The 13,451-nt window shown below is 37.0% G+C and overlaps 1 protein-coding gene across 2 annotated transcripts in view; it reads right to left on the reverse strand.

Moving 5' to 3' along the window:
• LOC149820888 (uncharacterized) overlaps positions 1-13,451 on the reverse strand; it is a 200,285-nt gene that overhangs the window by 172,591 nt on the left and 14,243 nt on the right. For both annotated transcript variants that reach the window (XM_089982560.1, XM_089982559.1), the window contains exons 2-4: positions 11,717-11,779; positions 256-572; positions 29-125 (exon numbers count right to left, since the gene is read on the reverse strand). In XM_089982560.1, coding sequence (XP_089838686.1) covers positions 29-125; positions 256-572; positions 11,717-11,779 — 477 coding nt within the window. The remainder of the gene's footprint in view (positions 1-28; positions 126-255; positions 573-11,716; positions 11,780-13,451) is intronic.

Here is a 13,451-nt window from a genome sequence, read left to right on the forward strand (position 1 = left end):
TGTTGACATACACATCTCATGAATATACCTGTTTACAAAGCACCATGTTAGTCCCTTCTTGAACTTGCATCATCCCGTGAGTAACCACATTAGAACCAAGATTATATTCGGCTTCGTTCAGATTCCTGTTTGCAGTTTCCAGGGCATCTCAAGCATTTTAACTCATAAAAAAGCAAATTACATCACTATAGAATGAGAGAACCAACAACCAATTAGTGATAAACACACAGTGTAAGTAAAACAATGAGAAAAAACCTTGAGGATGACGAAGGCGGTTGAGAGAAACCCATATCAGCAAAACCCTTCAATGTGCCATTTGAACTGCAGGCCTGATCATAATGTTGGCCGGCATAAGCTTGTAGAACGGAGTCATGATTTCCTGGAAGCATACCTTGGCGGACAACCAGTGTGCCAGGTGAATTCCTTACAGGACTATCAGCTGTCCAGAAGGTCTTCTCCATTTCCTGACTGACAGCAGAATCTGAATTCTGCATTGCATAAGATCCCTGTGCAGGCCCATATGCATCCCTTGAACCAGCAGCAGAATGGACCAGAGCTCGATCAGATCTCTGCTGGAAAAAGAAAAGGCAGAATTCTCCAAATTTCATATGAAGCCCGATCAATTGGTAATAAAGCATCAACTAGAAAATCCAGAAATTTCATGACTAAGCTGCAACTGGGCTGTCAGTTGTAGAGATTAGCAGAAGTTGGAATGGAGAGTTCTGTGACAACACAAAAATGGGCAACACTTAATGAATCATTCTGCAACAGTACACAATAGGCCCCCATCAGTGTATATACTACAGTGCTACAACACTAAATGGTTTTGGATATATTGACCAATGCCAGTAGATGCGCGCATAACAATATACACGTAAGCGAGGGCCAAATTTGGGAGATGGAGTGGTAGAGTCATACAATCTTTGTACAACATGTTTATCCTACATCTTTGTGATACGGAATACATATCCTTTTGTGTGCTTTGAGTATTTATTATGTCGATAGTGATAGCTTAGTGTAATATAGTGTGTGTTTTTATTCTAAAATTTCTGAAAATTTTGACTAAGTATTTTGTAAGTTGATAGAAATCTTTGATTTTAGGTAGTGTTAGCTGGGTCTGGGCATGACCCAGGACCCATTGACAAGACCAAAACGAGGCAAATAAGATTTATAAAACTTTTTGTTTTGACCTTTAAAATCAAGGGAAAATCAAGCAAAATTCAGGTGAAATCGCATTTTTTTCTGAAAATATTGATATTTTATTTTTCTGAATTCAGGCTTCGGTTGGCTCGAAAATTGCATTTTTTTTAAAATGACCCGCCTCTATTTTACCAGTTTCTGGATCGGATCGGATCCGTTTGATCCAAGTTGATATGGATTTGGACCCAGTCCAAGACCCATATTAACTAGGATCTGATCCAGGTTGAGATCCATATGAATTTTGGATGTGGATATGGATTCGGATCTTGGATTTGAATCTAGATCCAAAATCCAAGTCCAACCAATTTAAAATTTTAAATTCAATTAAAAGGTTAAATTGAGTAAATTCCATGTTGAGAGGACTCCTAGAGGGGGAAGACACCCTCAGGAATATTCTAAAAAATAATAATTTAATATTAAATAATTAATAAAAATATTAATTAATTAAATTTTGAAATTTTATTTATTGGATAACTACCTAGGTAGGTGTTCTAGATAGATCCCAAATTAGAAAAATAAAATAAAATAAGTGCTAATAAGAGGATAAATATGAGTAGTTAGAGAGATATAACTCTATCATCTATAAAAGGACTCTAGAGGGGACGTCACCCTCTCTCTAAAAGGCTAAAAAACAATTATAAAAAGGTTTGACTCGTCTCTCTAGATTTCGTTTTCTAGAGAGAGAGAATGATGGAGGGAAAAGAAAGAAAGAGAGAAGAAGAAAAACAGAGAAGAGAAAAGAAAGGAAAAGAGAAGAAGGAAATAAGATCCTTTCCCTTCCGATCGTCCGAAGATCATTCAGGTTTTTTTCTGTCTCCGACCTAAAGTACAGGTTTCTCTCTAGATTCATATAGGAAGAAAGGGTTTTAAATCAAGTTTATGTAAAATATTCAATGGAAAAGGAAAATCTGATCTAAAAGAATATATATATATATATATATATGTTGAGATTGTCGATTTCCCTATAATATCAATTTCTGAAAATATGTATGATCCCAATTCCATAGATGCTGATTTTTCATATTTAAGATCGAACATGCATCTGAAAAATATTTTCTGATTTCAGATTCGTTGGATTTTATTTTTGTATACCTGAATATCTTGATATTGTTTTGTGTGCATATGCTATCTCTAATCAGATATGCTGAACATCCTGCATATGTCGTTTCGAATCAGACGAACAGCACGCATATGGTGTTTCAGATCAAATCTGCCGAACAGTATGCATATGTTGTTTCAAATCAGAACTAACGAAAAAGTTGTTTCGGACTAGATCTGTCGAACAACATGTAGACATGATGTTCTGGATCAGGTATTTGATGGCCCTGGTAAGTTGCAATCAATATTAGGCATGCTTATCCACAAGAACAAAAGCCATGAGGAGTTGGGATTTTCAACGCAGGCCAACTATACCTGTCAAGTGATTCCAATCCCTCGTTATTTAGTCAGAAACATGAAATTCCACAATTCATATTTGTGCCTTCCATTTTTTCCTGTCTGCCTATGGACCTCAGTTTAGTGTTGTTTGATGTTAAAAGACTCATGATGAATTGTCCTGTAGAAACCTCTTCTTACATGCCATTGTGTGTAAAGAGCATTGCAACCAATCTTCTATTGTCACTTAGCCTCTGTTTTATTTGCACAGCATCTCATTTTGTAGCATTCCTTACAGCATCTCACCACCTCATGTTGCAACACTCCATTTTTTTTTTACAGCAGTTCACTGCACATAGCATCTGCATGTAATCGTTCATTATACATTACACAGCACCTGCTGCACTTACAGCAGCACCTATACCCTCACCTGCTGCACTTATCACTTGCACTACTGCACTGGCATTCCCTGCACCTTTGCACCTGTATACAGCAGCACTTGTACACTAAACTTCATCATCAGCACAGTACTCCACTACCACCTGCCCTCTTCCCACCTGCATCATCGATGATAGGTACCTCATCACAGAGTTCAAATTCTGTAAATGTCACGGCAAATCCACTTTCAAGTTTGTTGAGCTCTTTAGTTGCTAAGGGTTTGATATCTACATCAGAACCAGAATCATCAAAGCCTAACCCATTCCAGGTGCCAATTCAGATTCACCAGAGTGAAGGCCTTGTTACCAGTAGCTCTATGCCAGGCTCCTCAATTTTGGTTTCAACAACCTCCCCTCTTATCCCTCCAGATGGTGAGCTGTCTGTTTCTGAGTCTAGTTTGAGGCCTTCTGATTGTTCAAATGCAACAATTGAAATCGAGGCCCAGATAGGCGTTGAGTTCAAGCCAGAGGTAATCCGAGAGTTTCACCATTCAGTCATCAATGGTCTGTTTCATTACCTTCCACATCAATGCAACATATGTGGCCTTTGACTCTTATGTGAAAGCAATCTCAGCAAGCACCTAGACTGGCATGATTCAAGAAAGCTTGAACTTAACAGTTTCAAGAGAATATCGAGGAAGTGGTATGTTAGCTGGAGAGACTGGGTTGAAGGGAGGCCGGGTTCATCCTCTGGCCCAATCCATAGCCCAGCCAGTGAAATGACTTTGTCTGCTGACAGGTCTGAACCAATGGTCCTTGCCGATGAAAGTCAGATTATATGTGCATTATGTAATGAGCCACTTGAAGATTTTTACTGTCATAAGAGGGATGAGTGGATGTTTAAAGGGGCAGCGTATATGACTCTTCCTACTGATGGTTCTGGGAGCATGGATATTGGCTTTTCAGCAAAACTAATAGTGCATGTTAACTGTATGACAGAAAGCACCAGTGGTGGCTTGGAGAAGCCTCAATCTAGTCACATGGATCAGACAAGTGGTTGATACATGTACGCAGAAAAAAATCCAGATTATTCTTTCTATTGCAGGTGCAAACGTGGGCAACAAGCGGGTCCTTTTGGTGTAATTTTTGCATGTTACATGCACATGATATCCTGGTTAATTAGTTGCCTTGTTTCTGGAAAGTGGGAGCCAGTCTCCCACTAATGTTATTCTTTATATCTGGTAAAAGAAATAGAATCATCAATAGGTCTTTGTATCTCCTTTTCTCTGTTTATTGTGTGTGTGTGTGTTTTCTCATATTCTGATTTAGTATGCACCAGTCACACCCTTGCTGCACCTGCCTTCTTCACTGCTGCACCTGCACTTCTCCATAGCACTTTCACAGCACCTTTGATATCAGTCCATTGCACTTATGCAGCACATCTCCTGCACATTTTGCACATTATGTTCAGCACCTCACTTATTACAGTATTTCACTTCCCTTGCTTCATTTTCATAACATGTTCATGTGCTTTATCATATCATAGCATATTCATAGGCATTGTGTCTTAAGCATAGTCGCATGCTTTAGGTCTTGAATTGCATTATAGCCATATGCTCTTTCTGAATCTTATGACAGCCGGTTCGTGTGTGTTATGAGTTATATGACATCATAACATTTCATTTCATTCTCATTTAGCATAAAGCATCACATATGCATTCTCACGTATATTTTCTCACCAGCATGGGCATTGCATATGCATTCCCATATGTACTTTCCCATTAGTACGAGCATTGTCCTTTGATAAATGAATATGCATTTTCCTATTAATATAGGCATTCTCATATGCATTTCTCAATTAGTATATGTATTCTCATTTTCATCAAAGCATAAGCATAACACTTTGCATATTCATTTCTTCGTCTGAATAGGCATAACCATGTGCATGATTAGTTTTAACATGATACTTTCTATTTTCTCTATTTTGCATTTTATAGCCTTATACTAACTCATTTTTGCAGGGAAAGCATAAAAGACTTTGATTTCTCTTTCTAGAATAGGAAATTTCAATTTCAATCTAAGATTGTAATAATTCCAGATTAACGAGAATTTTTCCCTTTCTGTTTAGGATAGAATGTATGAACATATAGTTGCAATTTTAAATTCTCGCAACTACTTGTAGCATTTCATTTTCCTTTATTTTCAAAAAAGCACTGTGGAATAACACGAATGGCACGTGCACCATTCTAATAAAACGTAAATAACCCTAAGTAAATGATTCGCATTTATGGCCATAGTCAAAATATGAACAATACTTGATTTTTATCTTTTATGGAATAACATTTGATTTTCATCATATTTTTCTAAATATTCTTTTCTTCCTCTATCAGAATTTAAGATGTAAATTAACTTAAGATATATTTGTGGCCATAGTCATGGATATATTAAAAGTTAATTTTATTTTAAATCCTATAAAGGCATAAAAATTTATTTTATTCTCTATTAGAATTTAAATAAAGATTATATTATAATATGTTTGTAACCATAGTCATGAATGTATTATAATTTAATCTTATTTCAATTCTATTAAAGAATGAAATTTGCTTTTAAATTTCAATCTTTAAATTCTTTTAAAGCATTCATCATTTAGGGTAGAATTGCATTCTTTTCTCAAATTATTTGAAGTTGTCTTTAGAATTCCAAGTGATTTTTTTTTAAATAAATTCTCAAAACACAGATTTTATTTCTAAATTCAAAACCCCATTTTCAACTTTTATTTAAGAAATCAAATTCATCTTTCATTCTCAATTCCACTCAGTTTTAAAATTTTATTTCAAAATTCCAATTTTCAATTCTCATTTCTGAATTCCATATTTATGAATTCTATATTTTAACTTGAACTTCATTTTTAAGTTCCCATTTCAAAATCAAGGGTCAATTCCTATTCAATTTCAATTTCAATTCCAAATTCCAAATCTAAATTCAAATTCTATTCTCAATTTCAAAATCCAATTTCAAAGTTTATTTTAAAATTTCAAGTTTTCATATTCTAGATTCGTTCTGCAAAAGTCATGTTCTTCCTTTTCATATTATAAATAAAAGAGCTTCAAAGCCATTTGAGATTATTTGTTCCGATGTTTGGGGACCCGCACCTATTCCTTCTCTTTCTGACAGTCGTTACTATGTTATCTTTATTGATTCTTATTCCCGTTATACTTTGATATATTTCGTAAAACACAAGCATGAAGTTTTTCAAATATTTCGAGAATTCCATTCGATGGTCAAAACAAAGTTTGCTTGTGATATTGTGCATTTACAATGTGATGGTGGAGGAGAGTATTCATCGAACGAGTTTATTGTGTTTCTTCAGGATAAAGGAATAAGTCGACAGGTTTCTTGCCCTCATACTCCTCAACAAAATGGGGTTGCGGAGAGGAAACACAGGCATATTGTCGAGAGCGCGATGAGCATGTTACATGATAACAATGTGCCCGTTAGTCTCTGGATAGAAGTTTTTCACACATCTGTTCATATCATAAATCGTCTTCCTATGGCACTTTTGGATCGGAAATCTCCCTATTATACTTTATTCGGGCAACATCCCTCTTACGATGAGCTGTGTGTTTTTTGGTTGTGTATGTTATGTACATATTGATTCATCTCTACGAAATAAGTTTCAGGACAAGGCTGTCAAGTGCAGATTTGTTGAGTATGCAGATGAATACAAAGGTTATCGATGCTATGATCCTACTACAAAACGTATTAGGACCTCCAGAAATGTTGTTTTTGACGAAAGAAATTTTCAGGTCAATGACTCTGCAGCGTTGTCATCTCGAGAATTAGAAGTATATGATCCATGGATGAGTGCAAATCTTTTTTATAATACAGGAGAAACATGTCAGACAAATTGTTCTTCCTTCGGCTTGAGTAGGGAGTTGAATGACTCGCAGATGCATGTTGAATTATCTCCAGTTGAGTCTCCAGTTGAGCCACCCCCAGTAGAACGCTTCTCTGGGCAGATCTACACTAGACGGGACAAAAATACAGAGCCGAGGAATGTGGAAAGCATCGCCAATGATCTGGCTCAAAGGCCGTCACGCATTAAGCATCCTATTCAACGATGGGTGAGTTATGAGACATTCTCCCTTGATTTCCAGTTGTTTATGTCTCAACTCACAAAACAGGATGAACCCACTTGTTTTAATCAAGCTCTTCAATCCCGTCATTGGACTGAAGCTATGAATGAAGAAATGGAAGTTCTTCATGAATGCCAGACTTGAGAAATAGTCCCTCGGCCAAAAGGAAAGAATGTAGTTGACTCAAAATGGGTTTATAAAACAAAGTATAAGCCTGAAGGAAGCATTGACAAATATAAGGCACGACTTGTTGCTCGAGGATTCACACAACAATATGGTGAAGACTACGATGAAACTTTTAGTCTGGTAGTCAAAATGGGTACTATTCGTGTCATCATATCCCTAGCAGTCGATCGAGGTTGGAGCCTTAGCCAGATGGATGTTAAAAATGCATTTTTGCATGGAATTTTAAAGGAAGAAGTGTATATGGAGCAACCTCCTGGTTATGTCGAGAAGGATCTTACTGCATGGGTGTGCAAACTAAGGAAATCTTTGTATGGGTTGAAACAGGTGTCCCGTTCCTGGTTTGAAAGTTTCTCTATGCAAATTCAGAGTTATGGTTTTAGAAGATGCTATCTGGATCACTCACTCTTTATTTACCAAAAGGCAGACATTGTTATACTTCTTATATATGTTGATGACATTGTGATCACTGAGAGTTCGGATAATCATGTGCAAGACGTGAAGCAGTTTTAATGAAAACTTTCAAGATGAAAGATTTAGGGGAGTTGAGGTACTTTCTTGGTGTGGAAGTTGACAGACAACAAGACACATTGACACTCATGCAGCAAAAATACACTCTTGACCTTCTGGAAAGAGCCGAGATGATGAATTGCAAACCAGTCAGTACTCCTAGTGTATTACATCAAAGGCTGAGCTCTGAAGATGGTCATCTTTGTGTCAACCCTACAACGTATAGAAATCTCGTGGGGATGTTACAGTACTTGACCTTACCAGACCTGATATAGTTTATGTTGTCAATCAAGTATCCCAGTTTATGCATGCTCCAACGGAGGGTCATATGGAAGTTGTGAAGCGCATTCTACGCTATTTAAAAGGAACTATAGGAGACAGACTTGTTTATCGCAAGAACAATAATCTGCATAGAGGACATGAACTCATCACTTATACAGACGCAGATTGGGCAGGGGATCCAGATGAGAGACGATTTGTCTCTGGATATTGTGTATATATTGGACACAATTTAGTGTCCTGGAGCAGCAGAACACAAAAGGCAGTGGCACGATCGAGTACAGAGGCTGAATACAGATAGATGGTTGCAGCCACATGGATTAGACACTTATTGAGTGATCTTGGGGAGACAATTATTCGATCATTTCTTCTATGCGACAATCAAAGCGCAATAAACATTGCATGTAATCCTATCCAGCATAGCAGAACGAAGCACATTGAGATTGATCAACATTTCATACGACAGAAAGTCGAGATGAAGGAGATAGAACTACGTCATGTTCGAACAGAAGATCAAGTGGCAGACCTGTTTACCAAGGGGTTAACAGGACGTTAATTTTGGTTATTGAAGAGCAAGTTGTACATGCTCCAAAATCACGTACAACTTAAGGGAGGGTGTTAAAATATAGTTTGCATATAGATCCAGATCCATACGCATGGCATGTTAAATGAAACACATGCTCAATACAACTTCATTAATGGCATCCTTGTAATATCTCTGATATTACAAGGCTCATTGTATACTTGTTTTATTTTATAAAGGTTAGGGTTTGGAGGTCGAGCCCAAGTGTGTCGCTCCAGCCATTGTGCATCTCCCTCTCTCTCTCCCTTTTCATGTCTCCTGTGAAAGTTGAACCACATACACATGAATTCTCATAGGAAGTATATGTTATGTCCATATTGATGCTTCATTGAGGAATAAATTTCATGACAAAGTTGTTCAGTGCAAATTTGTTGGATATGTAGATGAGTATAAAGGGGTTTAAGTGTTATGATCCCGCAGCTCGGCGAATCAAAATCTCTAGAAGTATTTTGTTTGATGAGAAAATTTTGGGTACGTCTGTAGAACCTTCACGGTTAGTTGAAGTGTATGATCCATGGATGAGTGCTAAATTATTCGCAGAGAACACTCATAGAAATGAGATTAGCAATTCATTATCATGTCCTTCAGATGATATAAAAGATTTGCAAAGGGAAAGAATGACACGATGCCTGATCGTTTTTCAGGATTTGTATACACTCGGTGAGAAGGGAATAGGAGTTCTGAAAGTGTTGATAATAGGAGTCAGGAACAGCAACAGAATAGGAGATCTGGGAGGACACAGCATCCTATACATAGATGGGTAAGCTACAAAAACTTTTCTTTGGATTTTAAACTTTTCATGACTCAAGTTGCAAAGCAAGATGAACCTGTTTTCTTTGAGCAAGCATCTCAATCCCGAAAATGGATAGAGGCAATGAATGAAGAAATGGCTGCCCTGCGTGAATGTCAAACTTGGGAAATTGTTCCTAGGCCTCAAGGAAAGAATGTAGTAGGCTCCAAGTGGGTTTATAAAATAAAATATAAACCCAATGAGAGCATTGAGCATTATAAGGCGAGACTCGTGGCCCGAGAATTTACACAACAGTTTGGTGAGGACTACGATGAGACATTCAATCTTGTGGTTAAAATGGGCACTATTCGAGTAGTAATATCTTTGGTTGTAGAACATGGATTGAAATTAAGTCAAATGGATGTTAAAAACGCATTCCTTCATGGTGATCTAAAGGAAGAAGTATACATGAAACAACCTCGTGGATATGTAGAAAGAGATCCTCGGCTATGGGTTTGTAAATTGCAAAAATTTCTCTATGGTCTCAAACAGGCCGCGAGATCGTGGTTTGACAATTTTTCTCTCAAAATCTAAGAATGTGGATTTCGCAGGTGTGCCCTATATTACTCTCTCTTTATTTTCAAACGTGAAAACGTAATCACTTTATTGCTCATATATGTTGATGATATTGTCATCACTGGGAGTTCAGAGAAACATATAGAGAAAGTGAAGACTCTTCTAATGAAAAATTTTAAAATGAAGGATCTTGGAGACCTTCGATACTTTCTTGGGGTAGAGGTTGACAGGCAGACCGACTTTCTTATTCTGTTGCAACAAAAATACACTCTTGATTTGTTGAACAAAACAGGTATGACGGATTGTAAACCTATTGGGACTCCTAGTGTTTTAAATCAGCAATTAAGTGCAGATGGTGGAGAGTTATGCATTGATCCCACTAGATATTGAAGTATTGTTGGGGCTTTACAGTATCTTCCGTTTACTAGGTCTGATATTGTTTATGTTGTTAATCAGGTCTCTCAGTTTATGCATGATCCAAGAGAGACTCATATGGATGCAGTCAAAAGGATATTACGTTATCTAAAGGGAACAGTAAGAGATGGTCTTGTCTATTGTAAGAGTGAGGGAGGTAGGACCAAGCATAAGCTTATTACTTATACAGATGTAGATTGGGCGAAAGACCCTGATGAGATGAGGTCTACATCTGGTTACTGCATATTCATTGGGCAAAATCTTGTGTCATGGAGTAGTCGCAAAAAAAAAGTTGTGGCACGATCTAGCACGAAAGTTGAGTATCGATCTATGGCATCTGGTACTGCCGAAGTGACTTGGATTAGACATTTGCTTGAGGATCTTGAAGAAAAGGTCAAGGATTCAGTGTTAATGGTGGATAATCAAAGTGCCATTAATATTGCTTTTAATCTTATTCATCACAGTCGCACCAAACATATTGAGATAGACCATTATCAGACAAAAGGTGGAGACTAAGGAAATTCAACTGTTGTATGTTTGTACAAAAGAACAAGTTGCAGATCTTCTCACTAAAGGATTAACAAAACATCAGTTTTGGTTTCTCAAGAGCAAGTTGTTCATGGTCCAAGACCATGTACAACTTGAGGGAGGGTGATAAGAGGTCGTGCATCGAGTATGGGAATGTTTGGGTCCAGATCCAAACGTCTGATGGATCCAAACTGCTCACTTATATTGTTTTCAGCATGTGCTATATTCGTTTCATTAATCAATGGCACTTTGTAATATTCACATATTGTAAATCATGTTATATAAGTGATCATATTAGGGTTGAGAGGGGTTAATGTGTGCAGCCTCCTCCCTTTTTCCTGCAAGTCTCTCTCTTCTCTTCTCTTATTTTCTGCAGAATAGGGCTGCGGTGGAAATCTTTCAAACTTGCCCTGATGCTTTTTTTTATTACATTGCTGTGTATTTTTGGACACCATATCAATGTTTATTAGAAACTTGTATCAGTATTTATGGAATCATATCAATATGTGTTTCAGATAAACACGGACCTGGAGCTTTTTAAGCCTTCATGTAAAAGTACCAGTACCTCGTACTCATACCAGTACTTGTACCTGTTTCTGGCAACTATTCGATGAACCATGGAGGAGCTCATGAATGAGGCCATGGAGGGCTTCTGGGGCAAGGCTATGGCACTGACAGTTTCAGAATCATTTCTTGGATCCATTAAATCTTTCCATAGGTATACATAATGCAGCACTGGTTTCATTCTTCTTGCACACACTCAGAACTATATCTTTGGAGAAATAATGAGATTTTGCAATTTAAATAAGATAGGATCGCCACATACATAATTATCAAGTTCTCGCCTTGTAGCTTGCAGTTCATCCCTCAAGTGCTCTTTCTCCCTCAACTGCAAGAAAAGAACAGAAATATGTAACAAAAATAATTAAAAGCTTCATTGGAAAGAGTTATGCATCCCTATGTCTGTTTAAAAGTTTCAAATGTGAGGAGAAACAGACACAATAATCATAATACAAGTAATAACAGATTGATTTGAGACCAAGATTCCTAGAATGTGTTTATAAACTCCAGCAGATAAGAACAGAGCATTTGACAGGCATCTCAAAGCAGAAACAACTAGAAGCACTCTTTTTTGGACCAGGGGTTCCATTTTGAGGAAAAGTAGAGCGGAAAAGAGTTTTGGACAAAGTGAAACACGACATTCAAAATACCACCAAGGCCCTATTGGATAGTAGCTGGTGGACCATGAATCTAGACCCAGATCCAGATCTGGATCCAGAACCAGATTCGCTCCAGATCTGGTTCATGTGGATCTGGGTCACGTATTTGTGTATAACTATAATTCTGTTTGATCTATTTTGCCCTCACTTAATGTGAATGTTATGTTTTGCAATATAGGGGCATTATTGTAAACAGTCATTTTATTATTTATAAAAGGAGGTTACACAGCAGGTTCCCACATTGGGAAACATGAATCCAGAAATCTGACCTAGCACTCTATTCTCTTTCTTTCTTCTCTGCGTGAAAGGCTCTGTTTTATATTAGATACCAGATTTTCATGGTTTCAGAGCAGATCGATCGATAGGGCGCACCGAAGGTATGTTTTTACAGATTCTGTTTTGACTTTTTCAATCCTCCTATTTTGTTTCCCCTCTTCCTGTTTCTTCTTTCTTCTCTCTATTTTCTCCTTTGTCTTTATGGGTTTCAGATCTGGTTTCTTCTTTTTTCTTTTTCTTTTTCTTTTTCTTTTTCTTTTTCTTTTTCAACGAAGATTATCGTCTTATCTTTCTTCCCTCTTTTCTTGCACTCTTTTAAAATTAAGATTGTTGTCTTGCTTTTTCTCAAATATTTTCTCTTGTTTGGCCTTATTAGACAAGATATCCATGTATTTGTATTTGAGTTTGGATCCAGATCCGGATCCAAACTACATTTATGTAACATGTCCAACATATATTGGACATACTTGTAAATACTTGTAACTTATTAGGGTTACTTGTAAAAATTGTGTATTAGGTTTTGTTTCTTATATTAAAAGGAAGAGATCACTATTTTTTCATTATGAAAAAATTGTGATTAGTTGCAGTCTTTTCCCTCTCCAGCTTCTTGGATGTCGACTTTGAAGGATTCTAACATGGTATCAGAGCGGATCTGATCTAAGGGCTAAAAGTTTCCAGCTGGTGTGTCTCTAAAGATCCTCTTATCCCTCTTATTTCTTTTCTAAACCTTTTTCCATTCTGCCGACTCCTTTTTCCATCTCTAAAATATTTTTTTTCTTGCCGGCTTCTATTCTATTCTCTAGATCCTTTCTCTTCTAAGCTTTTCATTCAAATCTTTATTCCTTTCTGCTTACCTTCACATTTTGCGTCCAATTTTTTTTTAAACTGATTTGGGTTTGCGTCAAATCAGTTTTCCCGTTTACGATATCTTCATTTCTTCCTTTTTGTAACCGCCGACCTGTGCATATCGGATTTATTCGTCCGATCTGTGTATCAGATCTGATTTTTTTCAGATTTGTAGATCTGACGTCTGCTCATACTTCCTTCCTTATTTGTCCGATCTGT

Source organism: Nuphar pumila, chromosome 12 (genome assembly GCF_984573655.1).
Source record: "Nuphar pumila chromosome 12, dmNupPumi1.hap1.1, whole genome shotgun sequence".
Classification (NCBI taxonomy): Eukaryota; Viridiplantae; Streptophyta; class Magnoliopsida; order Nymphaeales; family Nymphaeaceae; genus Nuphar; species Nuphar pumila.